Genomic DNA, 27,947 nt, shown 5'->3' with positions numbered 1-27,947 from the left:
TCTTTGTAGCACACCTTTTCCCTAAGACAAAGCTCCTCTAGGATGCGCTATTCAAGTAGTTTCAACATCTCTGCCATCTTTTTTTCTTCCTCCAAAGGTAAGCTCTTTGGATAGGTGTTATTTATTCACTGAAGGGAAGAAGGGAGGAAGGGGGAATGATGTTTGGAAAAAGAACATAAGTTCCTTTCAATCCCACTTTTGAAGAGCTGGCTAGTGAGTTCAACAAATATTTCAGTCCACTAAAGTCTGGGAAAGCAGAAATATGAAACTAGCTTCATTACTGAAAATATGACATATCAAGAATGAATCTTCGGTAGTGACAGACTGGGGAAAATTTTGTACTTAAATCTCCAAGGAGAGACCTATACACATCATAGGTTTTCAAATGTTAGCTGAATTGAAAAGGAACATTCATGGGGGTTCTTCTTCTCCCCCAAATTTCTTGATGCAAGAAAGAAGCCATGACCTTCAAGTGGTGGAATGTAAATCTTTTATTAAACGGTTGTCTTTCCACAGTAGTAAAGCTTTGGCACATACAGTATAAAAAATAATCACCAACCATAATTATACCAAATTCCTCTTATCAACTGCATACTAAATGTCTTCAATACAATTTTTTCCGTATAAAAATACTGGGAAAAATTGATAAATAACAGATAAGAGAAAGATATTACTAGACTCATTTGGAAAAGGTGGATACTGTGGATATTTTAAATACCACAGTAACAAGGACATGCCATTCGTACAATATTGCAGGCCAGTTAAGTGGAAGCAGAAGTGTTTGGGTAACTTTCCTACTTAAAATTCTGAAGATATCATTTCAACGCATTTTTACGCTGGTTGGTGTCTGTGCTTCCCTAGCGATCCCAAACCAAATCACAAGTGAGAATCATTTCATTTAAAATACTGAGCGGTACTGAATACTTCAGAGCAGAACAGGCAATATACTGCCCCCATTTATGAGAAAAGTCTCAAAACACTCCCAGGGTGATGCTTGGAGAAGCTGTGAGTTGAGCTGAAGCTGGAGAAGTTACTCCAGAGCAAAGGGCTTAAGAAAGAAACACTCTAAGATGGGGCTCTGCTAACATCACTCCGGTTTGGATGGACCTTGACAGAGATCCATGCTCGTTCCTCTGGGTTGAAAATATTACTCTCGGGAATCGTCTCTGTCAGCCTGTACGTCTAAAGGCATGAAGCACTCAATCGGGCAGTTGACATTCTGTGAAAACAGAAAAAGAAAAAAAAAAAAAAGGCAGCATTCTGTTAAAATAGAAGAAAATTTTACCAAAAAATCCTGTGACGTGTACAGAACAAAAGAGGAGAGGCTTTTTATGACAAGCCCTTACAGACAGGAGAGTATTTCCAGCTTCAAAACTTAGCAATGTTCTGGGCAATAGATATCCAAGAGTTTTGAGAAATTTGAACCTAAATTATGTTCCAGGGTATAGTCTTCTGCTCAAGGCATTTAAAAGATTTTTTAACAACAAAGAACATTTGGTTCATTCAGAAGAAAGGTGCCTATAGGTATCCCTACTAGGTATCTAACGGCATTTAGGGGACGAACACTCAAGGTACAGGTGCACGTACAGTGTTAGTTCTCTGATGGTATCTTTGCGAGTACTGGTTGTAGTGGCCGGTGGAGCCTTCGTGACCGGGTTCAGCCCCTGGTCTGCGGCAGTTGTCACAGCGCCAGCCCTGAGAGGACACAGGCATGAAGTCAAACAGGGTTTACAATCACCCGAGACCATCACCATTAGTGCTTGCGTTAAAAGAATTTCAGCTCTTACCCATTGGAACGTATGAGCAGTTAATCATGAAGGAAGCTCTGATGCTGATTTTATGCATTTATAACTTGCAGAATACACTCTGGTTTATTAATCATACCTTCTGATCACCCCTGTCTATTTATGCTTTTCCTGAAACGTCCTCCTTTCTGTTCCCATTCAAATCCCACGCATCTGCTAAGGCTCCTTCCAGCCCCAACTTCTGAAGTATGCTTTCTGTACCAGAAGACACAGAGAAGTTTCCCAGAACCCTAGAGCTTTCTACAAGGGAGTTGAGATCACAGGGACAAACATCCTCTTTTTATAGGAAACTCAGCCCCAAAGACTGCCTTGCTTGAAGCGAGAGGGAGAGCAACCTAGTGAAGTGCTGGTGGATTTGGCACTGTCACCTGCTGATTGACGCCTGGCCATGTTCCTCCTAATGTGGGTAGGAAGGTAGGAAGGCTCTCCCTTCCTACCCACATTGTCACGGCCAGTGAACACTGTAGCCTTTCATCTGGCCAGACTTGGGATAAGAGACGGGAAAGGGACTGAGCTGGGCCACTAAGACTTCTTCCTGAGATTTTTGCTAGAAATGTGAGGAAACATGTTCTCCTTCATGGTTGCTCCTCAGCCTGGAGGGGTTAAACATGGAGCTGACAGAAGTCATTTTTCTCACTATCAGCAGAAGCTTCTGGAAAACAAAGCCAATACACAGGAACAAAGCATATAAGAGAGTGAGAGACTCAGAATGCCACTGTTGGAGCAGCCCTGACTCCTCCGTTATGTGAGGTGTTTGGGTTTTTTTTTTTTTCTTTTTTTTTTCGGCCTTAATCAACCTGAGTTGAGCTTTCCTCTTATACCCAGAAGAAACTTAAATAATACAATCACTTTCTTTCTTATACTGTCACTTAAATATTCCAGACATATTTCTCCATTTAAAAGAATATTCCCCAGAACACCTCATACAATACAGGTAAATACTACTTACAGAGTCACTGAATCTTGCTTTCACATAAAAATGTCACAGTTTCTACTGCTGTCTTAAGTGTTTCATTTAGCACTTTCTTTAGAACAGACTAAGTGTCACAAATGAAAGGTCTCATGTGCATAAATACTGAGGAGATGCTGATGTGAGACCACATTCTACAAATTCACTTTCCATCACACATTTCTATACCAACCACTTACCAGAAATGCCCCACCATCACGGTCTTTACAAGTGTTAATGAGCGACAGAGAGAGTGCCTCCATAGCTTCTCTCTGTCAGAATGGGAAGCCTCTCCCTCCCCACCTAACCACTAGGGGTGGAAGAGATCAGGGTAGTTTCCATGGGCTGCCCCAGGTCCTCAGGTGGGGGCAGAGCCGGACCCCTGAAGACCCTTTCCTGCTGCCGGACTAATTTTCCTAAAAACCACCTTCCATCATGTTCTCTTTCTTCTTGGGTACCTACAATTGGCCAGTGCAAAAGGCATTGGCCAGTGAATCTTACCCTGGGGTGGGGAGCATGGTCTTCATGTATCAGAATGCGAAGAGCTGTTGGGGAGGGTATGTTTTAATTAAAAATGAAGGAATGTTATATTCTGTTGCTCTTGAGTTGCATGAGTCATCTTATTTTGAAATTTCAAATAACATTAGAGGAAAGCACAGTATTTTTTATTATAGTGAAGGGGGGCACAGATTAGAAATCGTTGAGAACTTCTGGCTTAAGTAATGGACTTCCAGGCCCTTCCATAAACGGCCCCCCACTTCTTCTCATCTGATTTGTTACAAGACACCAGGCAAAGGGGTGGCTCACTGGAACCCACCTAGGCCAACTGCTTCCCATCCCGGGTGATACGCTTACTCTGCTCTCTCTGCTTCCTCCTCTTCCCTAAATCTATTTCAAACATCCGAAACCCCAGCCAGAGTACGTTTCTCTTTTCCATGGAAACTTTCTTGCGGATTCCAGCCTACCTGGAAACTATTTGTCAGATCCACTAAGAAACTCACTTAATTAGCCTGACTTTCAATGTATGCTAACTTAATGTCGCCAATTATATCCTTAACAGCCAGAACCGTTTCTCATTCCCTCTGTTTGTCCCATATTCCTTAAGCCCAGTGCTAGATCTGTATCAGGAATCTATAATCGGATTGAGAGAGGGTATTTTCTAGACCCTTTCCTGGATCTTAACAACGCCATGTGAGCACCTATCCCTCACTGTGCATCTCAAGGCCTAATGCTACCCAGCATGTAACCCTTGAGTTGCTGAAGAGTAGTGACAGCCTGAGAATAATAGGTGTGGGAGTGGCTGAGGCTGCCACAAGGGGAGAACTGAGAAGGGGTGTAGGGTAGCCTCTTGCTGGCAGCTCTGTGCCAACAGGAAATGAGGTATTTCAACTTTCATTAGGGGTGTTACCACACTTTATGTACAGCACACACACAAGAAGCTGACTTCTCAATCACCAGGGTAGGGGTCTCCCCTTCATCTTATCTCAATTACAGGGAGGCTGGCCTTACCCGCTGGCCTCCGAAGCAGGTGCAGGAGCAAATGGCACCAAGATATTCCTTCTGCCACTGTTCTCCCACATGGTATGTCTTCCCATCATCATAACACGTGGCCTCATCTACATGGAGACACAAGTCAGAAGCTCATGGAAGATTGAGAACAAAACGGACTTCACCTTTCTATATAGGGTACGTTCTGATTCTCTCCAAAATGTGCATCCTCACAGCCAAAATCGCACAGGTTTATGGGAACCATTGGTAATAGAGGTACCGCTGTATGGATCTTAGGGCAGCACGTCCAAAAACTAAATCGGATAAACTGGGAAAGGATCATATTTTAAAAGTTGGATCTAAAGACCCATAAAGCTTTCTGGTAATATTTCACTGCAGATTATGGTCAAAATACTCAGGTCGGAAAAGTGCTAACATGTCCTGTAATAACGTTAAATCATGGCTCATTTTGGAAGCCTGTCTCCACTTTCCCAAATCAAAAGATTAACAAACCCACTCTTTACTCCTCAAGGAGACCTAAAGTCTCCAGTCATCTCTGTGAATGAGAGTTACAGCTCAGTAATAAAAGCGGGAGTGCTTAATAAGGCACTAAAAATGATCTGTGGCAACGAACGTACGAGGATCACACTTGAATTCTCCTTTTCCATTTCCAAGACATGTGCAGCTCATCATCTGGCCATTTTCCCCCTGACGATCCCACTTCTCTCCAATCTTGTAGTTCACACCATTATCATGGCACCATTCTGTGGGGTAGAGAAAACCAGAGGCAAAGAGTTATCAGTGTGTTCTGACTCACAAGACGGTGCTCTGGGACACGGCCATGGGATTTTAAAGGCTGGCTACCTGGAAGGAGTGACAAGAAAAGTTGAGGATCATGATCTCCACGACAGACCACTTTTCGGTTGGATTTTAAAATATTATCTTTATCATTTAACATTTTCTAGGATATTTTAAGATGCAAGTCATCCCACCATAACCATGTCACAAGAACAGTCGGGGACCTTCATTTGCATTCTATTAAGGCTTAATAATATTGAAAACCAAAGTAGGATTTAAATAGTCTTTTGGGAATGGATCATAGATGAAAAGTCACTTTTTGGATTTACAGAGAACTTGGATACAAAGTAGTTCTATTAACCAAAAAACAAACCTCAGCTGGCCTCTACATGCCCTAACCTGTTTCTTGTAAATGGAAAGAGTGAAAGAATAGATCTGTGTATCAAAACAAACCAAAAACCAACAAAATGATAAATCACTGGTTATTATCCCAACAGAAAAGACCGATTCTGAGGAATATCTAAAAGTCACAGTTCTCTATCTTTAACTGCTATCCATAAAAGATGACTTTTTAATCTCCAAGGTTTTTACTGAAAAAAAAAAAAAAACACACACTTCAGAAGTTTGTGTAACAGGGCAGCTAGTCCTTAAGCTTTTTTTCCCCCATTCTTCAACTTTAAACATGATTTGACAATTATGACATCTAAGCAAAGAAAATGTCAGTTGAGCCAAAGAATCACATAAATCACCTTATAGCTCTGTTCCCACAAATTGTGCCTAAGTACTTACCTCAGTAATAAATATGCAAACTTAAAATAGTTCAGTTTCAGAAATGAAAAACTACCTAACTGATGCCAAATGTTAAAACTTCCAACTCCTAAATGTCATAGGACACATCTGTTCCATCTTTCCATTTTCAGATGGTCAAGCACAGTAGTCTGCATTGAAAAAAATGAGCTGTCTCCATATTTTAGTCTGAATTAAACCATTTCATATTTTAGTGTCAAAGTCTTTAAAACATCTGTTATGTTGGATTTCCCCAAATATAATGTCAGGATATATCTGTAGGAGGCTTGATGATAAGCCAAAATGGGGTAACACCTATAAAAATAGACCAATTGTCAGTAATAATCACATCCCCTAAGAACAAAGCATAAATGGAAGTTTTACAAATTCTAATGTTAAACCTCAAAGCATAATGTTATCTCTAGGATCATTTTAAACTGAAAATATCATTAAAAATGTTAAAATCTTCTTATAGTTTGAAAATCAAATATTTTTCCGCTGAAGTTGATTCTTAATCATCTGTAGATGATTATCAGTACTCTCTACATTACTTGGCAAGATTCAAGCTACCTGGTGGGTGCATGTGTGCGTGTGATAGGACACTGGATATATTAAGTTATGTGCATAACTGGTTTGTGTTGAAGGAGAGTGTGAGTATAAATGTTCACCTCTGAGCTTACTCAACATTAAAGATTAAACGTGATTGGGGATTCCTTTGTGTTTCTGATACTTACTTGTCATTAAACTGGGCTCCAGAGAGTTTGACTTTATTATCTTGACACAAAATTTTAAAAAATCATACCATCACAAATGTATTTTTAATTACTAGTCATATTGACACAGAACCCTTGAAATGAAGCAAATATTCAACAAGTAAAATTTCCCATCATTCTTTATGATGCAAAATGTTACTTTGAGTCAAGCAGTCTCCCCTCGTTTGCTTCATGTTTGGAAGAGTCTGTGTCTGCCAAACATGCTTCCTTGGCACATTGTGCAAATGCATGGAACCAGAGGAGATGGACAAAGCAAGCTACTCACTAGATGAGTCACATCTGAAATGACCACTGCCAAAACCTAAGCACTGGCACGAGAGCTTAAAGCCGGATTCAGACAACCGCTCCCACTCCTCTCCAACTGCATAGTGGGAAACCGTGTAGGGGTCGAAGCATGAGTCATCTGTAGGTTGGTTTAGGCCTTGGTCAACTACACGAAGAAAAGGAGGGAAAAAAAAAAGACAGCTTAGTGGTGATTTGGAACCATAAGAAGAAAACTGAATTATTATTACAATGACTCTGGTCTAAAACAGAAATCCCAGCAGCATGAAGAACCATTCATCTGTTTTACCAAAGCATCAGTTGCTCTGATAAACAATACTTAGATGCTGCCAGGGCACATTTGCCACAAGCACCTGAAAAGGAGCCCCTCTTCCATTTTTGCCATTAGTACTAAAAAAAAAATAACCATTTCTGGCAAAACTAGTCTATAGCATATGGAACATATCTTGAGGCATTTTAGGCTAGTTAAGAACTCGAGTGGGATGCAAAAGCTGGAATGTCTCTCCATCAATATCTGAGTGACCTTAACCTAGTTATTTTCTATCTTTGTGCCTTAATTCCCTCATCTGTAATATAATATAAAATATAATATAATATAATATAATATAAAAAAATATATCTACCTGCTCAGGATCTTGTAAAGATTACATAGATATCATGAATTCAAAGCACTGGTCCATTGCCGGCACTTAGAAAGTGCCCACCAAGTAAAGAATAATTATTAGAGAGCATCCTTTGCTTTGAATGCAAGAGACTTAGCCATTTTTATATACCATTGTAATGCAATATTCACTTTTATTATTACATTTTTTGCATCAGAGCTAGATTCTGTACATTAGTATGACAGCAGTAGGACAGCTTTACTTTACCAATAAAATCAACTGTTTCAAATAAGAGAAAGCAAGGGATACGAATGACTTAAGAATAATGGAGTCTCTTCGTGTTGCCTAATACACTGGATCTTTATGTTTTGAGAAAGCTTAAAGCAATCTGTGCAAAGCATCCTTCCAATGAGTCTCTAAAAATTATATAAACTAATTTCTGTGACTTTAAATCCCACCATGTATATTTCTTTTTACAGTACAAAAATCAAAGGCTCAAAACAATAGATATTTGAAGTAATAGTTTAAAAGACATCACCCTGGAAGAAAATAGAGTTTGGGAGAAATGAACAAGTCTGACATGTCTGAAAGCCCAGAGAACGGGGCTGGAATGCAGAATATTGCTGCTGGGGATATGGGGTCGGAAACAAAGTGAAAGGAACCTATAGTGTTACTAGGGGTTTCAGTAACCCTCCCCAAATAGCCACCAGTTAAAATTCCACCTGACTTAAGTTATGGAGATGGAATCTTTAAAAAAAAAAAATGATGTGGAAAAGCACAAAGACTTTTGTGCTTTGAAAATTCCTTTCACGTGGCCTTCTACTAGTAAAACCACACAAGGCAGAAGGCATGCATTACCATGGAAACCTAACACAACAAGCACAAAACGGTCCCCGCATCAAATAAGCAACTGCTTAAATTCATAGGCATGTATACGTGTAAAACAGCACGGTCATCTGCGACCCCTACATTCAGTAACCGGCCCTAGGAATAAAGCCGGTCACTCGACAGACAGAATTTAGCACTCCCTGCTGCTGTGGGATAGAGAACCCTCCGTTGGGAAGACTGAAGATTCGTGGTTTTGATGATTCCCTGTCTCTCGTGATCCTTGGTGAATCTTTAGCTGATGCAGGCTGAAAAGCCAGGCGATTCACTACTGCTTTCAAAGGACTTTGCAGGTGCTGCAAAGAGGAGTCAGTGACCCTTTCACTGCTATTTTAGCCTTGGGGTTGTATAATTAGAAAAAGAAATTGAAATAACATTGGAAGAAGGTAGCTCTTTGAAGGGAAATGGGCGATGTTGGCTGCATTTTGCATTAGAAACGAAAACCAGCAGTCGCTCCTGTCTGCAGATAGGGAATTTCCCTTAGAGGTAATCCTTTTTGGTACTTAAAGGATCACTCAAGAGGACAGCAACGTGGTGAGGGGAGGGTCTGGGAAAAGAGATCGGGAGACCTGTGCCCTGGGTGAATCTCAGACGCTTGCTAGCAGGGAGTTGGAATGTTGGACTAAATCATGCTTCGGGTTGCTTCCAGGTCAATTATCGTATCACTCACTGACTGAGACTACTTTACAAAGGAACTAGGGTAGTATGAGGGAAAAATAACTGAATTTAAAGTTGCTCCTTGACTTCATGCCATCACTTCCCGAAGTTAAAAGACAACAGCAACAAAGGAACGGTCGAGAGAAAAGGTGTCTTTGGGGTTAGTCCAGAGGGGAGCCTGCGCCTGAGGACGCAGGCCTTCACATACCAGAGTTGCCCACGGTAACAACCTCCTCCCGAACCTTGTGCCTCTTCTGGTCTTTCAGGGCCTCCACTATGATGTTGTACGTGGCCCCTCTGGTGAGGCCTGTCAGGGTGGCACTAGCGGAGGTTCCAGGAACTCGGAACTGCAGTCAATGGCACATCCAAACGGAGGGAGAAAGCGTTATGGGGGAAATTGATCTGACTTTCCCTATTGTCTTACTAACAACCTGCACTATGTAAATAAAGCAAAGGGAGACGAAGAAGGAGGGTGGAACGATCCCAAACCAGCGGTGGAGAGACGTGGAACTCGGGGAAGGGGCCATCCTTTCAATCTGCCCAATTTTCCTGCCCCAGATCTGTGTGTTCCATAGTTATCAGGAGCCCTCCGTAATTCAACAGACAGCCTCCCGTCCATCCCGCTATGGCTGCAGGTCTGTGCAAGCCTGCTGGGATCCCCAAGCCCCTTTCGCATAAATTGCGGACACTGCTCTACCTGGCAGATATCCTCATCCTCTGCAAGGTGCCCTGTGACCCTGACGTGGGGTCCTTAAAGCCTTTGGGGAAATCCCCAAACTCTTGTTTCTAAGCTCATAAATCTTTCACGGTGTAGTCAGGTTTTTTTTTTTTTTTAATTCTGATGCTTTCTAAAAATAAGAACCCACTAAAAATTGGTATCAGCAAAACAAATTAAAGAATAAAGGTTTTAAAGAGTCAGTCACTTATAACAGCTGATGTGGGCACAGTTTCACGTAAGTTCCTTTTCCTCAGACATATTGTAGATAATGGGATTCTTCAAGGACAAACTATAGGATGGCATTTCATTTCTTTATTTTTAAAGATTTTATTTTTAAGCAACCTCTATACCCAACGTGAAGCTCGAACTCACAACCATGAGATCAAGAGTCACATGCCCTTCCAACTGAACCAGCCAGGAGCCCCAAGGACGGCATCCAAGACCTTCCTGAACAAATCCAAGTTCAGGCAGAATATCTCTCTCTCTTTTCAGATCATTTCTTTGTCCATATCACTAAGGAGCCTCAAATGTGTGCGACTAATAGAAATGATTTTATTCTCTCTACTAAACAAAACCTGATGCTACTCTTTGGTATACCCCCAAAGTACAGCCATATTGAGATTTAAAAAAGAAAAACTGGGGCTTACGTGTACTACCTTTCTAAGAGACCCTAGAATATTTATATTAGAGCTCTGGTCACTTCTGTTACCTAGCTTACTTATTTCTAGGCCGCCCAGAAGTAAAGGGCAAAATCAATTACCTGTAAAGGTTCTTCATCAGTGCCAACCGGATGACATGAAATGATATACTCAGAGCTTTCTTGGAATGGGGTCCAAGAGATGGTTGTCTGAGAGAGAGCTTCTTGTCCTGTAGAGGCATTTGGATTGAGTCCCATAACGTGAGGGTAGAGGTGATGGTCAACGTCTCCCCTGGGGACGTGACCAACTTGGATCTCCTCATTTACATTCGGCGGATATGGTCTTGGCCTATGCCTTACAGGGGTGGCCGTTGTGGGCGGTGTGGTGCGCCTAAAACCATGCTCCTCAAAGATCATTTGTTGCCCGACACTGGGCTGCTGACCAGAAGTGCCAGGAAGCTGAATACCGTTTCCAGTGTCATACCCAGGATTGGTGATGAAAGGGGTCTTTTGAACTGTGGAGGGAACATCCAAGATCTCTGGTCCGTGAAGATTTGGGTGTGGAAGGGTTACCAGTTGGGGAAGCTCATCTAGCCAAGAGAGGTTAGAGCCAAAAAAGCAAAGCGTGTTAAGCTCCCAAAAGTAGCAGCAGTGGTCATTACCAATTCAGGCAACAATGAATGTGTATCAATCTGATCAAAGCCCCTAGAACATTAGCAGTTCTTAGATCACAAGACATTTTTTTTCCAAAAAAGAAATCTTTAAGATTTTTCTCAAAGGTTTCTTTATAGTTTAGAACGAAAAAAGCGTTAGTATGAATTTATCATACACACAAAGCTTTGAACCACTAAGCCCCATAGAAGCTACTTCTGCTCAAATTAAGCTTAATGGAACTGAAATGTACAGGCTCTTTTCTTCTTTTCTTCATTTGAGACTCATGTTACAAGGACTAGAATCCAGATTAATTATTTCAGCATCTGAAGTATGAAAATTCCAGTTTTTCAGTAATTTAAACAGGAAGAATAGATAAGAATACATCCATGTTTGTTTCTAAACTTCTTCTATTAGTATAAATATAGAATTTTCTTCAAATTAAACTGAAATCGGTTGAAAAAAATAAGATTCTTTAGTTCAAGTTTCAGAAACCAAATAATAAATAAAGATAATGGGAAGGATTAATTTCCCTTTTTTTTTTTTAACATGAACTTCAACAGAAGGTATAGAAGAATAGTAATAATAGCAACCTGGTTTCTACATTTTAATACCTGGCTTAGATTTTTTAAAGGTGAATAAAAGTCTTTATACTGATTGGCTAAGAAAAAAATAAAACAGAACTCGGCCCATTACGTTACATTATTTAGGCTATCCAAGAGCACAACGTATATATGCTAAGCTGTTAAGAAAAATTTCCATGAGAGAGGAATCGAAACCTGGAGAACCTTTTCACTGCAAAATTGATCACTTCTAGTTAGTTTTGTTTCGATTATCTTCCTAGTACCCAGAAGGTGCCCTTTACCTGTCTTTTTCCTTCCAATCAGAGGCTCACTCTTCTGGTTGTTCTTGAGGGCAATGACTTGGATGGTGTACTCGGTGCCCGGTTCCAGACCTGATGGAAGGACAGACATCACGTTACGTCTGTGGGCTCAGCTAGTCAAATGGGAGTTGATCTTACCAGGAGATGCTACTGAGAAGCAAGCATCCTTTCTCTAGCTGGCCTTTTTGGCCTCCTGAAAGGTAAAATCTACTTCACTTTTCTTCCACAAAACCCAAATAGTCCACACATGATGGCCACTTGGTAAATTAGTAACGTCTCTACCACATCTGGCACCTGAGAAAGTACTTTTAGTCTAACATTTTGTGGGTTTTCTTTTAACGTGTGGTCTTATTTGTCCTTTTGAATTCAAGAAAATCTATCAGCATCGTATACCACCAGTGGGATATACATTTGGGAGAGATCATTGCAGATTACATGAATCTACTTAGGGCCTAATAACCAGATGGTCCTCAGTGGCAGGATCAATGAAAAGGTAGACTGCAGGTAAGTACTCTATAGGAGAAAGTGGCCAATCTTTGTGTGATCCCTGTAGGAAATATCCAATTCAACTCCTTCCATAAGTGATTCTATTTTTCTGTCTCCAAATTTTCTAAAAAAACAGAGTCTCTCTCTGGTATCTCTGTGTTCTCTAGGATTTTTCAAGTCTGATGATATCCTGTACAGAGTCTAAAAATTTAATCTCCTGGACAAAAATAATACCAGAGGCTTATGATCTTTCCCAATGAAATGGACAATCCTTCTTTCACATTCCAGGCATGCTCTCCAGTGTGGGTGGTTGGGAATCACTTGGCCTCAAGACCCATTCTGTGAACCTGGGTAATGAGAGCGGTGGCAGGTGGCCCTCTGGCAAGGCCCATATGATCATCAGATCTTTAGAGAGCTAGTGGGAGGACAGGACCACAATTAGCTAGTTTGTTTTGAAAAAATGTCTTCTTCTAGGACAGAACTTCCAAGTATCTGGCAAACACACAGCCAATAAAAAGATTCTAGTTATGCCATTATGACACTATTAAATTTACTGTGTTTTCATGAATTCTTGTTTTTTGAGATATACTGAGCTCTGCGACTCCTCAACAGAAGATGCTTTTTGAAGTTATCAGAAATGGGGTCTCTTGTTCTCATGATACAGCATTGAAGACACAGTTGGAATATGCTAAGCACTTTGTGTGTCCTAGGGAGTCCCATGGAAAATGGCGACAGCAAAGCAACAATACCGGTGATAGTAGCCTCTGTGACACCAGGGCGGGGACGAGGGACCACTTCTCTGGGAGGGGACCCAGGCTTCTCATACTTGATGATATAACCAGTAATCTTGGCGCGGGGTGGCTGCCACGATACCAGCAAGGAGTTGGGTGTTGTGGCCAGGAAACGTAGATTGGATGGCGCATCGATGGCTGAAAGAAAACAAGATTAAGTCTCTAAGAAAGTGAATAACCAGGGAAATTATTCCCACACTCTTTTCCCACCCTGAGAAACAGAACCTGAGAGATTCTGAGAGTTCTAATAACTGTAAAAACGATTCACTGCCAGCCTATTTGTTTCTCAAGTTCGCACAACCCATCACATATAAGTCAGTGGCATTTCTTCAGTAAAAAAGTAGTTACCAGTGGAGGCATCAATGACCACGGGGGAGCTCCGGGCGTTGTCATTCAGGGTGTACAAGTAGATCTTGTAGTCAGTGCCGGGTTGTAAACCTATGATTTGTGAAGAAATGCTTTTTATCTGATTTTCATTTACTAGGAAAATTTTTAAACTCATCTGTTAATTTGTGGTTCCTTTATCATCCCATACATATACAGACCACAGAAGTGGTCCACATTTGAGCAATAAATGAGAGCCTGGCATGGGTGTTAACTGTTAATGAGAAACATTATCTCAAAAGGAAATCACTGATGCATACAAAGATACTGGCTAGAGTAAATTTGAAAAATAAAAAATGCTATGTTAAATGTAGAAGAAGAGAAAAAAAGAAGTCGTTGAGCATCTGACTCTTGGTTTTGGCTCAGGTCATGATCTCACAGGGTTGTGAGATGGAGCCCCCTATCGGGCTCTGAGCTCAGCATGGAGTCTGCTTGGGATTCTCTCTCTCTTCTTCTGCCCCTCCCCCTGCTCCCTCTCCCATTCTCTCTAAAATAAATAAATAAATCATTAAAAAAAAAGAGGTAGCCATCTTGGAGAATGAGGGGCAAGCACCTACTGAGTGTTTTCCTTTTATTATCATCAGTCACTGTAACTGGAATCAGAATTTTAAATCTTGGGGCGCCTGGATGGCTCAGCCGTTGAGCCTCTGCCTTTGGCTACGGTCATAATCTCAGAGTCCTAGGATCGAGCCCCGCATCAGGCACTCTGCTCAGCAGAGAGTCTGCTTCCCCCTCTCTCTCTGCCTGCCTGTGATCTCTGTCTACCAAATAGTAAATAAAATCTTTAAAAAAAAAAAAAAGAATTTTAAATCTCAAAAAGACCTAAATTGAGCTGGATATTGAATATTCTCTGACTACAACTTGGATCTATTATATTTTAAAATTTAATTATGTTTTATCATCGAGGTTAATGTTAAGAACAGTATGCCACTACTGAGTTTCTTTTGGTTTTAAGCATTACGTTACATTTTTTTTGATATGAAAGGTATATCGATAAAAGATTAAATTTAATAAATGGAACTTATGCCATCTCTCTGGCAAACATTAGACAAAATCAGGCATTCACAGAATACAACTATTTCTAATTATAGTATGAAAGTAGGTTTTTAAAAATTATAGCTGCATTATTGTAAAATACTGACAATAAATTCAATCAGCATAAGTGGTAGAGTAACTGATAAGGAATTTACGTTGGGAATAGCCATCAGCAAACATGGTCAGTACAGTGAGTTCCCTGACCTGTGATGGTGTAGCTACGGACATCTGGCCTGATGGTTCTCTGAACTGGAGTCTGGCCATTTGCTGGGATGGCATCAACTTGGAAGCCAGTGATCGTCTCCGTCTTGGTTCTCCAGCTAATGGTGATGGTGGTCTCAGTAGCATCTGTCACACGGGCCCTTCTTGGAGGGCTGACATCTGCACAAATCACAACTAGAGATCAGTGCCTGGCTGATTCATTTAGGGAAGATTTTGATGTTTTAAAATCTGTCTTTATTATACACCAAACATATCCTTTCCCGCACATTACTAGTAACGTACAGATTTTCTCCTGTGGCATCCAGAAAGAAAGGTTGACAGTAATTAAAAAATATGAAAAGACTCAGCTCACATACCTTTTTTGTTGTTGTTGTTGTTAACTAAAACCCTTTACAGATACTACCAGTGGTTCCCAAGCCTGGCTTAGACTATCTACCAATACCCCAATTAGTATTAAAATTATTAATTTATTATAACATAAGTGTAATAGAGGAGTTACAATGATATGGCAATAATATATATATGTATTGTTAGTACTGACTTTTTTTATATGGTTTCATTTTTTTCTTTTCAGCATAGGCAATAGCATCCCTATTTTGTAGATGAGAAAACTTAAATATTTCCTGTGATTTCCGAAAGAGCATATATAAATTATTGATATAGCACCAAACTGGAATCTGGGCCTAATTTTGTCCAATACTTACTCTACTGTTAAGGTACAGCAGAAGCCAGTGTGTCCTCCCCAAACATCATGAAACCAAACTGCACCAAGTAGAGCAAGCAGTAGATAACCTAGGTGTCAGTCCTAGCTCCTGACACTAACATGGGAACATTTGGAAGTGACGCTATTTATGTGCCAGTATACCACTCTCCAGAGGGTTGTAAAAGGTGACAATAGTAAGTCAACAAGAGATGGGTGAGCAAATCAGTTTCCAAGCTGGGAATCCTTTGATCAACTTGGTGATCTAGAAAATCATTTACCACTTATGGAGAACGTTTGTTGATACTAAAAGGCTTGATTACTCACTCTCCAGAGTAGTGACGACTCCCTGAGCTGGTCTGCTTGTCAAAGTGTCCTTAAGGGCATAGACGCTCACTTCGTATTTGGTGGCCACCTACAAAGAAGAACACAGTAAACTTTAGCAATGGGATCTTCTAAAGCACAGGTGTTTCACTGGAGCATTAGAAAGACACAATGGTTATAAAAGAAAAAAATTAACTAGCAAAACCCACAGCACTATAAATTCCTACATGAATTTCATTTCTACACTGCAGATGATCAACAGCACATGTAAATTATATGAATTTAAAAATGTGCTTAGAGGTTAATGCCAAGTAAGCTATAACTTACATACTTACACGGAATTGATCCAAAATGGGGAAAATGGGTATTAGCCTGTTTTTCTCCTTTATGATTTGGCAGGTGCCAAGCATTTCTTTGTCTGATCATGGAGAAGCAGAGAGAATGCTCTGTTCTATCTCTGAACCCTCTCTCTCTGATTTCTCTTGGAATTGGCCTTATGTTAAGAAGTACATCAATTTCCTAGATTCCTGGCTAGTTTTCCATATGCGTGTCTAAAGGATTAAAAATGTTTCAATGAAGGGAGGGTCAGGTAGGTTGGGTACAAACTGGAAAATATCCTTGCCAAGGCAACAGTGCTCAGAAAATGCATAATCAAAAAGGAGCTATGCATTCAGTCTATGGACACATGAATTGCCTCCTCCACATACGCACATAAAATCTTTCTAAAATAAACAAAATGCATATATAAAGAGCTGTGCAAAAGCCAACACTATTTATACAAGTCCATCCCAGACAGTCATCTGGAAGAGCTAGGTCAATATAGAGAATTCTATCTGGCACAAAATTACAATAAAATTATTTGACGACAGAGGCAAAGAACACTAATTAGATTATTATGGTATTTTTATCTCCACCACCTTAAACTGTGAAAGAGATAACTACAGTTGATCTTTGAACAAATCAAGGGTTAGGAGCCCCGAACCCCTGCACAGCTGAAAATCTGCTTCTAACTTTTGAATCCCCCAAAAGTTAACTAGTAAAAGTTGTACTGTTGACCATAAGCCTTATTGATAAATTGCTGATTACCACACACTTTGTATGTTATTTGTTATTATATAATGTATTCTTATAATAAAATAAGCTGGAGAAGGGAAAATGTTATTAATAAAATCTAAAGAAGGGAAAATACATTTGTGGTCCTGTACTATTAAAAAAAAAAAATCAGCGTCTAGAAGTGAACCCACACAGTTCAAAACCACATTGTTCAAGGGCCACCTGTACTTTAAAATTCCAATGAAAAAGGGCACTTCTCACCATGAGTCCTGACACAACCACAGATGAGCTGTCAGGAGCGAGGTTGATCTCCTTCATTGGTCCGGTCTTCTCCTTGGGGGTCACCCGCACTCGATATCCTGTGAGCTGAACATTTGGTGCCGTCCACTGGGCGGTCAGGCTTGTTGGTGTGACCTGAGTGAACTTCAGGTCGGCTGGTGCAGGAATGGCTGTCGGGATGGCCACTGGTTAGAGGTTATCTTATAGGAACTGGGGAAGAGGGACAGTACAGTGGATTCCAAGAAGCAGAACAGATGTGCTTGTTGGGTTAGGTGGGTTCCCTCGGGCAAAGATTCAGTATGAGAAAGCACAAGAAGGGATACAAAATAAAGAAAACGTTTGCTGAAAAAATGTGTTTTATATCCACCAATCCTCAGAATCACTGGAGGCACTTGAGTAAATGCCCGAAGTCTGAGACACTTGAGGTTTTAGAAGTCATTTTTGCTTTGTTTTGTTTTTTTTTGCTTTCCCTTAAAAAAATAAAAACAACAATAAAAAAATCAAAATATCTTCTTGGCCATTAGGATTGATTTTCCATTTGTATGGAAAGAGGAGCAATAGCCGTCTTCCTCGATAAGCGATCTTTGCGTGGAAAACCATGTCAGGGGTATTCCATCCCCCAAAAGACAGAAGCATGTTTTTATCCTGTTTATTTGAACCCCACAGCAGACAGTGCTGCTAAATTTCAAGTATTCTCTGTGGTGCAGCGTAAGAAGAAAATTGGCTCACAACAGAAGCAGAAAAGAGAAGCGAAAAGCAATAATACAGATAGCCACCCCCAGGGTTTATGCTGTCACAAGGACACACATTTAGCATTCCACTCTGCTTCGGAAACAAAGCACGAGCAGATAAAGTATTGTGGGAAGCATTTGCCCTAAACTGCCTCCTATGTGTCTGATTCTCAATCCTTTAAGCAAATCACACACTCAGCACAGGATCTCCACCCAGAGAAGGAAGGTCTTACCTAGTGTTCTCAGAATCGTGCCACTAGGAAATGGCCCAGTTTGGATTCCTTTTTTAGAGTAAGTTCTAGGATGCCAAACTTCTTTCCTTTTTGCACAGTGAGCATAACCACCGGGAGTCAGGGTTTAAGGAATAATCCACAATTTTAGGATGTCTCACTCTATGGCCTTATCTATAAGCCAAGCCACTCTAAAAGGTCCCTTTATTCAACTGTATCTGAATATCACGTAAACTTTACTTTTTATGACGATTCCCTTCTAAAGAGGGTCTGTCCTAATAGAGAGGATGTTTTGTTTGGGTTTGTTTTACCCCCTTACAGGGACTCCAGAGCCCGATAGAGTGTCTAAGTCACTCAGTGGGGCGTGGAGCCGCGGCGCCCGCGAGCACCCATGCTGCAGTGGACGGTATACCTGTGGACTGGGTTCCAATCAGGGGCTGGCTCTCCATATCATCGTGCAAGGCAACCACACTGACTGTGTACTCAGAACCCGGCCTGAGGCCTTGCAGCTCTGCAGTGTCCTCTTCACCATCAGGTGCGGGGAAGAGCTCACGGATTCCATCCTCAGGGCTCGAGTAGGTCACCCTGTACCTGGAAACTTGCCCCTGTGGGCTTTCCCAAGCAATTTTGATGGAATCGACATCCACATCAGTGAATGCCAGTCCTTTAGGGCGGTCAATGTCTGTTAGGCAAATTAATGGTAAGAGGTTATGTGAAAAGCAAGTTGTGAAATGAGCATTTTTATAACGTGCAAAGCAGTTCCGCAGATACCATTTTCTCTGATGGATTCAATTCCAATTAACCCACTAGCAAATGGGAAATTACTTGACACTTGATTACGTTTCTTTCGGTTTAAAAAAGATTTAAAGTCACATCACTTATTAAGACGTAGGTGTATGTGAGACACACAGGCACCCTGCAAAATAGCCCCACAGTGAGGATTTTTTGCCATTAATTTTCTGGTATTCCACCAAGATTCGTTTTTGCAGTGTGATGTTAGTCTCATAGACCTGGATTTTCTATACCTTGGAAGTGGTAAGGTTGATTTTCAATGTTAGATTCAGATGATTATAATCCTTCTTTAACTCATCTCTCCCCCCACCCCCACTATTTACATTAGATGCTGCTCCAGGCAGTTTTCCAAATGCTCCAAACGTAATAGCTTCATGAAGCACACTGCCATCAACTTTACCATCCAGTCGTAGAAAAGAAGATCCAGGCAAAATATTTTGTAGATTTGGCTATAGGCAAACAGGGTTTTGCTGAGGCCATTTGAGCGAACGAAATTCAAAGCACAGCAACTATGAGAGCTCCATAACTTCTTTCCCTGGATGTTCATTGCTTGGCACCAAGAAGGAAAAATGTCTGTAAAGGACTCAGCTCAAGATAACAAACTAACCAAGTGGGCTGTCTCTAAGTGTACTTGCAAAAGACACGTGGAGGGCATTCAGAGGCCTAAGAACAAAACTGACTTTGAAAATGGGGAAGAAGCACGGGTTACGTACTCGTTACTGCAGTTTGAACCAAAGGCTGACTCTCTCCGTCTCGATTCTGAGCATAGACACTAACCACATACTCCACTGTGGGCTGCAAACCTTCAATGGTCATTTCTGTTTGATCTGCAAAGGGAGGGAAAAGTAAATGCAGCACCTGTGTCATCCGCTGTTAAGGCCACGGATGTGACCTTCTGCATTCAGGACTAAAAGCCTGGTGGCCTGGATTTTTCATTTGTAGAATTATCACAAAAACATGGATGAGTCAGATATGATTTCTCTTGGACAGATATACTCATGGCTAATACAAATTGTCATACTGGAGGAAGGTCAAACTAAAGGATACACTCTAATATGATGCCTCCAACAATGCAGGATGCCGCTCGTGGAAAACATAAAAATTAGTTTAACTTTAAGATATTCCCTTAGAATCCTAATTTTACCAGGATTTTATATAAAAACAAAAACAAGAGCTAAAAAGATCTTAAAAAGGTGGGCCATCTCTCTACTTTATGTGCATGACTAAATAAAGCCACAAAGAGATATCTAATAATGCAAGATGTCCACACCATCAAACAGAACTTTGCATGTAAAAGGAGAAGTGCACTTCTCCAAAAAACTCTACGGTGGAGGAAGTCTGTAACAATCTCAAGCCCTGAATTCACAAACAGGGAAATTTTTACATATGACATAAAAATGTACGGTACTCAGACCTAGGTGGCCATGTATTTTAAAAAGCATATTGTGGGGCCCTCTTCTGTTTATCCCGATGAATGGGAGATGCTGGTTATTCTTACCTGGGCCTGCGGTTTTCGTTTTTGATGGTCCTGGGCCATTTTTGGGAGTAGTGGTCACTCTGTAACCAGTAACAGGGGAACTTGAAGGCAGCCACCTGACACTGATGCTGTTGTCCTGAACATCCGTCACTTGCATCTGGGATGGTTTGTCAATTTCTACAAACAAAAACAAGGAGAAACCAGTGAAGCCCCAGTCGGTGGGGACAAGAATGGACAAGGATTGATTCCAGTCCTGGTAGGCACAGAAAGATCTCTTACTACCATTAGTGACTCCCAGGTATTCCTTTGCAGAAACACGCAGGCGGCCTTCGGGAGGTGGGATCTGCATCTAGATGCCGTTACCTATTTCAGGATGGCTGCTTCCTACACAAACAAACTATATGCCAAGTAGGTGTTTGTCTTTTTACTTTATCAGCTCATTCAGTCATTCATTAACAGATATTTACTGAACACCCTTTATGCCCGTCTCTATTGCAGGCCCATGGAATATATCCATTAACAAAATACACACAATCTCTAAGCTTTGCGGTGCTTCTTTGAGTATCTGGCTCAAAGCTCTGTTAGATTCATCTTGTTAAAAAAGAAAAGCAAGTTGGTGCAGCCACTGTGGAAACCAGCGTGCAGATTCCTTAAGAAATTAAAAATAGAGCTACCCTATGACCCTGCAATTGCACTACCGGGTATTTACCTCAAAGATACAGATGTAGTGAACAGAAGGGCCATCTGTACCCCAATGTTCATAGCAGCAATGGCCACAGTCACCAAACTGTGGAAAGAACCAAGATGCCCTTCAACGGATGAATGGATAAAGAAGATATGGTCCATATACACAATCGAACATTATGCAGTCATCAGAAAGGATGAATACCCAACTTTTGTATCAAGATAGACAGGACTGTAGGAGATTACTCCGAGTGAAGTAAGTCAAGCAGAGAAAGTCAATTATCATATGGTTTCACTTACTTGTGGAGCATAAGGAATAACACGGACGACATGGGGAGATGGAGAAGAGAAGTGAGTTGGGGGAAATCGAAGGGGGAGACAAACCAAGAAAGACTGTGGACTCTGAGAAACACACTGAGGGTTGAGGGATTGGGTGAGCCTGGTGGTGGGTATTAAGGAGGGCACGTACTACATCGAGCACTAGGTGTGGTGCATAAACAATGAATCTTGGAATGCTGAAAAAAATAAAATTTAATTAAAAAAAAAAGAAAGAAAGAAAAGAAAAGAAAAGCAATTCTGCAATGAGGAAAATGCCGCGGGAGAACATCACAAACCTATCTGAGTAAATATTCCTCTGTCTTTCCAGAGGAGGAGTCAGTACCTGTTCGATAATCAATGGAAATCGGCTTGCTGCTTGCGGGGCTGTCTCCACGGCCAGTGACAGCATACACGGTGATGGTGTAGTCTGCTCCAGGTTTAAGGCCGCTGATGGTAGCTGTGGACTTGCTCCCAGGCACAGTAAACTCCTGCACAGGGCTATTTCCTCCTGTGTGAAAAGGGGTTAGTTCAGAGCGTGAAGGGCTGAGAAATAGTTGGGGACTGCTGAGCAATGACATTAACATACTGAGAAAATATTTAGTCACACCCTTGATTATTTCCTTTAAAAGAGAATTATTCGTAGGGCCCACATGGAAACATATTTATTTATGCATGTAGTGAACCTTAGTAAGTGTGCAAAAATTGGGAGAAAATTGCAGTTAATGCTATTTTAACATTCCAGCGTTCAAATGTCACTGAGCTGTAGATTAACATTAGAAGGAGAAAGAAGGTAAGTCCTCGACCCAGGAGGGCATATATTGGGTTCCTTTTTCAAAACATTAATGTAATATATTCACGTTAAATAAAATTCTGAAAATATAGGAAAATAAAAAAAAACAAATCACTTATTATTTCACCTATGATAATATATTTGTGAATTTGTAATTCTTTCTTCCTCAGCTCTACTGTTCCTCCTTTAGTAGGATACAAACAACTCTGTATCTTGGTTTTGCCACCAATTAGAGCATACATATTTTTTTTCACATATTCTTGGAAAAGAGGAGGCTCCATTGAATGGACTTGCCAAAGTCTCTTTAAATGTGCATCTGCCCTTGGGCTTTGAGGTTACCCACAACAGAATCTGGCTCGATGGGAGTGAAAGAGCATTTCACTAACGCACCTGTTTCTCCGTAGGTGATCCTGTAATATCTCACTGTGACAGCCGGAGCTTCCCAGCTAATCAACACACTGGTGGGGGTTGCAGCAATGACTTCCAGGTCCCTTGGAACATCAGAAACTAGAAAAACAAGGCAAAGTTTCCACATCTATAACTTTCAAATGACGCCCAGATTGATTCTGCTCTTTTTTTTAGATAACTGCCTTTATAATTCCCGCATTTAATGATGCAGGTATTATGCAAAATTAGCAGAATTTAAAATGACAAACAATTCAAGGTAAGGGGTCAAGGAGGCAATTCAGATTACGATAAAACGACTATTACAAATTTATTGAAGCATTTTTTTCCTTCAACTTTTTATTCTGAATAATTCTAAAACAGTGGCGCCTGGGGTGGCTCAGTCGGTTAAGTGTCTGACTCAGTCTCAGCTCAGGTCTTGATCTCAGGGTCATGAGTTTGCGCTCCACGCCGGGCGTGGAAACTACTTAAAAATATAAAAACAACAGAGAAGTTACAAAAATAATTTAATGAACACCTACATTCCCTTCTCTTGGGCATTTGCTAATTAGTAACCATTGCCACAGTTGTTTCTCTCTCTTTCTGTGTCTTTCTCTTTTTGTTAAACCTATTGAGCCCGAGGTATAGGTATCATGATGCTACTTCTCCCCTAAGTACCTCAGCATCTGTCTCCTAAAAATATCAACACTGTCTGATTTAATAATTCTCTTTTTATTTTTTATTTTTTTTTAATTTATTTATTTGACACAGAGAGAGACACAGCTAGAGAGGGAACACAAACAGGGGGAGCAGGAGAGGGAGAAGTAGGCTTCCTGCTCAGCAGGGAGCCCGATTCGGGGCCCGAGCCCAGAACCCTGGGATCATGACCCAAGCCAAAGGAGGCAGACGCTTAATGACTGAACCACTCAGGTGCCCAATAATTTTGTTTTTAAAGGAACTCTGAAACAGGGATTTCTTACTATTTTGAATATTTTCTGCGATAAAGTAATCTTCAATAGAGTCTAAAGAGGAGATTTCCTCTACGTATTCTCTCACTTCTCTCTCCATGCCTCATAAGCACAAACCATTTTTTTAAGAGATGATGATTCAGACAACATAAAGCTGCTTCCCAGAAGATTCCACCTGCCCAGAAAGTCCTCTGAGTGTCTTTGCAGACCAAAAAACAAGTTACCTGTTGACTGTTGGCCAATCAAGGGAGGACTTTCTTCTCTGCCATTCAGAGCAACGATGCTGACCACATATTCTGTGCCCGGATTGAGATTGGTGAGGGTGATGGAATTCCGAGAGGGGGGCACTCGGTCTTCCCGAGGTCTTCCGCCAGTGTGCTCGGGGTGATGGCGAATCCGGTAGCCAGTGATGGTGGCTCGAGGGGCAATCCAATGGACAGTGAAAGAGTTGGCAGTGATATCAGAGAAGTCAATGCCAGTTGGGGAATCAAGACCTGTTGTTTCCACCCAGGGGGAAAAAAAAAGGTATCACCAGTTTAGGAGGTGAGGAAGAATGTAGGAAGGTAACCCACAGCCAGTGTTTCTGTCCTTTCTTCTCAGCACAGCAAAATGCTGTGTTGATTCTAAGCCACACATAAATTTCAAAATCATAAACTGCCCCAGTTCCAAATGGCCAACTCAAGCTTTTTCTTTTTTCTTTTGCTAAGTAATCCGAGTTATTTTTACATGTTGTTACCAAAGGTTTCTGCCTCACTTTTGAAGACAGGTGTTCAAGATAATCTGGGAATTGTTTTTCAAATGCTTCAGTGTTCAAGTATTCTGTGTTTCTATCCTGTAAGTGTGTCTCTCGAAATAAGGCAAGATATGCCCACTTTCAAGTTAAGTGTTTGGTTCTCAAAGAAGCTTTCTGCACTCAGGAGGAAATTGTTAGGTCAACAGGGTAGTAATAATGCCAAACATAAAACTCTCAAAAATGAAAATAAGACATCATCCTGGCCAGATTACATGCAAGTAAATCCTCATGAATTGAAAATTTAGTGTACTGCAGAAAAATTAGTAAGAATTTAGAATATATCTCAAATTCAAATCAATTAATCTCTCTGGGGCTCGCCAAAATTTTTATTTTAGTAATAATAAATTGAGATATCACCATTCCTTTTTGGAACCAAGGGTACTATAATAAATAAATTAATGGGTATACCACCCCACACTGTTTTAAAAGGGAAAAATTAACAGAAGCCCTCATATTAAAGAAGAAACATAATATTACAGGATTCAATTAAACTTCTTCACATAGCAAATGAGTATTTCACCAAGCAGAAAAAAACTTGTTGGCTTAGCAAAGGAAGAAAAAGACTTCCATGGCAATGACAGTGTTGGGTCAGCCTTAGACAGAGCCACCTAATGAGAAGGAATGGTCACCATCTCTAAACAACAGAGATGATATTGTTCTTAGGAGATTTTTTAAAAGGACAGATAAAAATGTTTCTGGACTATTTTGAGTCCTCTCTGGAGGCCAAGAGTATAATCTTAGCGACTGAAAGTCGGGGTAATACTTGCAGAAGTGTCATTTAATTTTTAAGACCAGTGATCAGAAAGTAATGACAAGGCTGTCAGCACCACTACCACCCCAGAAACGGAGGCACATTTTTAGAAGCAGCATTCCGTTCTGCTATTTAAAATTGGTAGGTCAAAGCTATTTGATCCGCATACTGCCAACACGACTCACCTGTTTTCTGTCTCCCTCTAAGGGGTATGCTCTCGTGCTGTTCGTATACACTGGAGACACTGACCAAATATTCTGTGCCAGGCAGGAGATCTGAAGAGGCAAGGAGGACTTATTTTTAAATTGTGCTCAAAAGCATGAAAAAAGCAAAGCACTCTTGGGACTATTTCAATGGATAAAATAACACACACAAAAGTTGAGTCCCCTGACTTACTCATACCGACGTGAGTGTCACTACCTGCAAGTAGGCTGTAATGAGCTGCTAAGGAAAGGTCACCTTGCCTTCTAATGTCTCTAAGCTGTGCCCTCAGATGCACTTCTGAGAGTATGATTCACCCCGATCTGCAATAAGATGGTTGCTGCCACGTAGCATTCTCTCTGTCAGCCACTCAATATTACATCTGTTGAGGGCATGTGATAATAATCATTGTGGCTTGTCATTGACTTGTCACCAACAACCGTAGGAAGAAGTTTGCTACTATTTAAAGCAAGCTTGTGGCCATCCAATAAGCTGCAAATATTTCAAATGTACAGTTTAGACAGGTTTTTGCCTATGTATGAACTTGTGAAATCATCACCACATTTATGACAATGAACATATCCATCACCTCCAAAACTCTGGTTTAAAACTATTGCCATTTTACACATGAGAAAATGGAGGCGCAGAGAAGTTGTCTTCTTTGACATCCTTGCCTGAGATCCTAAACAGTTTGACCCAGGCCAAGATGGGTGGTCTTAATTAATCTTTACTGGAAAAGAGTCATAGTCCATGGGGAAACTGATTGGTTTTGCCATATTGAAGTAAGAACAAAATACTTAACAAAATTACATACACTTTCCTGAGTATCCTCTTCTCTCATTTTCAGGTCTCCAAAAAAGTACAGAGTAAGGGTTCTAGTCTTTGGATTCTTCCTCATTAGACCCCATTCCCCTCCATACCATTTCTGTAGAGGCCCCTGCAAGGCTTGGATGCTCAGACCCCCCTTTCCTTGTTCCTGGTTGCCCAGGGGTAATTTATTTAACCACTACAGACCTCAGTTGTTTCATCTATAAAACTGGGTAATAATAGTTTCTCTGCGGGGGAGATGACTACTTTGCAATCTAGAGCAGGATCTAGAATAAGATCTGAGAACACATGATGAACATGTGACCAGTCTGTGGGGCAGACCTGGTCCTGAAGCAGGGGTTGTGTACTGAGCGATGCCATAACTACTGATCCCAGAGTGCTCCAGAAGACAAATAAGAGCCCTGTTGATATACAGAAATAAGGGTGTTCTCACCTTCAGTCATGAAATGAGAAGACGGAACTGTGGTCACGTTGAGCTGCCTTCCCTGCTCTAAAACATGTTCACAATATGGAGGATGTTTTCAGACCATCCTTTGGTACTATACTACATGTGAGCTCTTTCTTCCCTTGTGTGGAAACCTATGCTGTTCTCCTGTGTTTATTTTACTATTCCTGTGAGAAGGATGAGAAGGGACACTGACAGGAAACACAGCACCATGTCTCAGCCTCCTTCTATATTCTTTAATCAACGATGTCTATTTCAAAAAGGTAATATCTAGAAAGACACAATTTTCGTAAATGGTTGCTGTTTTTACAGGTCCTCAGCCTTCAGAGAAATCCTGCCAACAGATTCTTCCTGAAGTACCAGTTACCCTTCTGGCTCTTTTAAAACAGCATCCTGATCTATCCTGAGTCGCTGTTTCTATGCTTTCAAACGCCAGAGATTACCTGCTCAATGCTTTTTTAAAAAATGAGAGTAAAACAGATATGGTGACACTCTTTTCAATCCTCATCATTTCCCTCTCCAAACATTTAGATTTAGTCATACGGTTTCTCCTGACATTCGTTTATTTTTATGTGTTCATCTGGAAGCAGAATTTGTTTGAAGTCTTCAAACTTCGCTGCTGGTGTTTTTCTACTATGATCTTTAAAAAGTTGTAGATCTCAGAGATATAGACATGAAAATCTCAATAAACATGACAGCTTTCAAAATGTACAGAGCTGCATATCCAATGTGGAGTTCAGCTTCTAGTCTTGTTGTAGCTGTCTTCATCTTAATGCTCCTACCTGAGAACTTGGAACTCTTTCCTGGGGCTCTAGCTTAGTATTTATGGAATAGATACGGTCGACTGCTTACTTGTCAAGACCACTGCATTGTCTGAAGGAGAGATCGACAACTCCGCAACATCTTCCTCATTTTTCACCGGTGAGTAGCGCACCAAGAGGTTGGTCAATTCAATGGATGGAGGTGGGGCCCAGGTGACACGCATCGTGTCCGGACCAACATTGGTGAATCGCAGGTCAGTGGGAGGAGGGACAGCTGGTTTCAAAGAAGGAGGAAGACCAGGTTAAGATAGTTTGAAAATGAAAGCTAACCCAAAGAGCTGGGAAGCTAAAAAACAATAATTCATGCATAAAGGAAATGAGTCACCATCATGCAAATGATCTAATCTAAATCTAATCTAAATCATAGTGAACTACTGTTAAAAATAAAACACTACACACAGTACTGTTAGGCCCCTTTAACCTTTCTGCCATCAGTACATATCCAAGAATAATTTGCATCTGCTTCCAAATATGTGGATTTCAAGTACATTATTAATACCACTGACAGTTATTTTATCCCAGGCTGAAGAGGCTTAAGTTGCCACA

General features: G+C 40.9%; 1 protein-coding gene across 6 annotated transcripts in view; it reads right to left on the bottom strand.

The window, feature by feature from the left end:
* Nucleotides 1–473: 473 nt before the first annotated feature.
* FN1 (fibronectin 1) overlaps nt 474–27,947 on the bottom strand; it is a 65,686-nt gene continuing 38,212 nt past the window's right edge. The window contains exons 25-45 of one of the 6 annotated variants that reach the window (XM_080798859.1): nt 27,433–27,615; nt 25,292–25,381; nt 23,787–24,056; nt 22,601–22,717; nt 21,764–21,928; nt 20,440–20,595; nt 19,655–19,768; nt 18,562–18,831; nt 17,171–17,358; nt 15,860–15,947; nt 14,815–14,991; nt 13,540–13,629; nt 13,150–13,329; nt 11,897–11,986; nt 10,504–10,970; nt 9,234–9,372; nt 6,865–7,029; nt 4,881–5,006; nt 4,264–4,370; nt 1,588–1,695; nt 477–1,219 (exon numbers count right to left, since the gene is read on the bottom strand). In XM_080798859.1, the coding sequence (XP_080654985.1) occupies nt 1,148–1,219; nt 1,588–1,695; nt 4,264–4,370; nt 4,881–5,006; nt 6,865–7,029; nt 9,234–9,372; nt 10,504–10,970; nt 11,897–11,986; nt 13,150–13,329; nt 13,540–13,629; nt 14,815–14,991; nt 15,860–15,947; nt 17,171–17,358; nt 18,562–18,831; nt 19,655–19,768; nt 20,440–20,595; nt 21,764–21,928; nt 22,601–22,717; nt 23,787–24,056; nt 25,292–25,381; nt 27,433–27,615 (3,362 nt within the window). In that variant the 3' untranslated portion in view covers nt 477–1,147. Of the gene's footprint in view, nt 1,220–1,587; nt 1,696–4,263; nt 4,371–4,880; nt 5,007–6,864; nt 7,030–9,233; nt 9,373–10,503; nt 10,971–11,896; nt 11,987–13,149; nt 13,330–13,539; nt 13,630–14,814; nt 14,992–15,859; nt 15,948–17,170; nt 17,359–18,561; nt 18,832–19,654; nt 19,769–20,439; nt 20,596–21,763; nt 21,929–22,600; nt 22,718–23,786; nt 24,057–25,291; nt 25,382–27,432; nt 27,616–27,947 lie in introns of all 6 variants that reach the window. The other 5 variants (XM_080798860.1, XM_080798861.1, XM_080798856.1 and 2 more) reach the window with 5 other exon arrangements.

The sequence above is a fragment of the Martes martes genome (genome assembly GCF_963455335.1).
Source record: "Martes martes genome assembly, chromosome: 3".
NCBI lineage: Eukaryota > Metazoa > Chordata > Mammalia > Carnivora > Mustelidae > Martes > Martes martes.
This window is presented reverse-complemented; position numbering and strand designations above follow the sequence as displayed.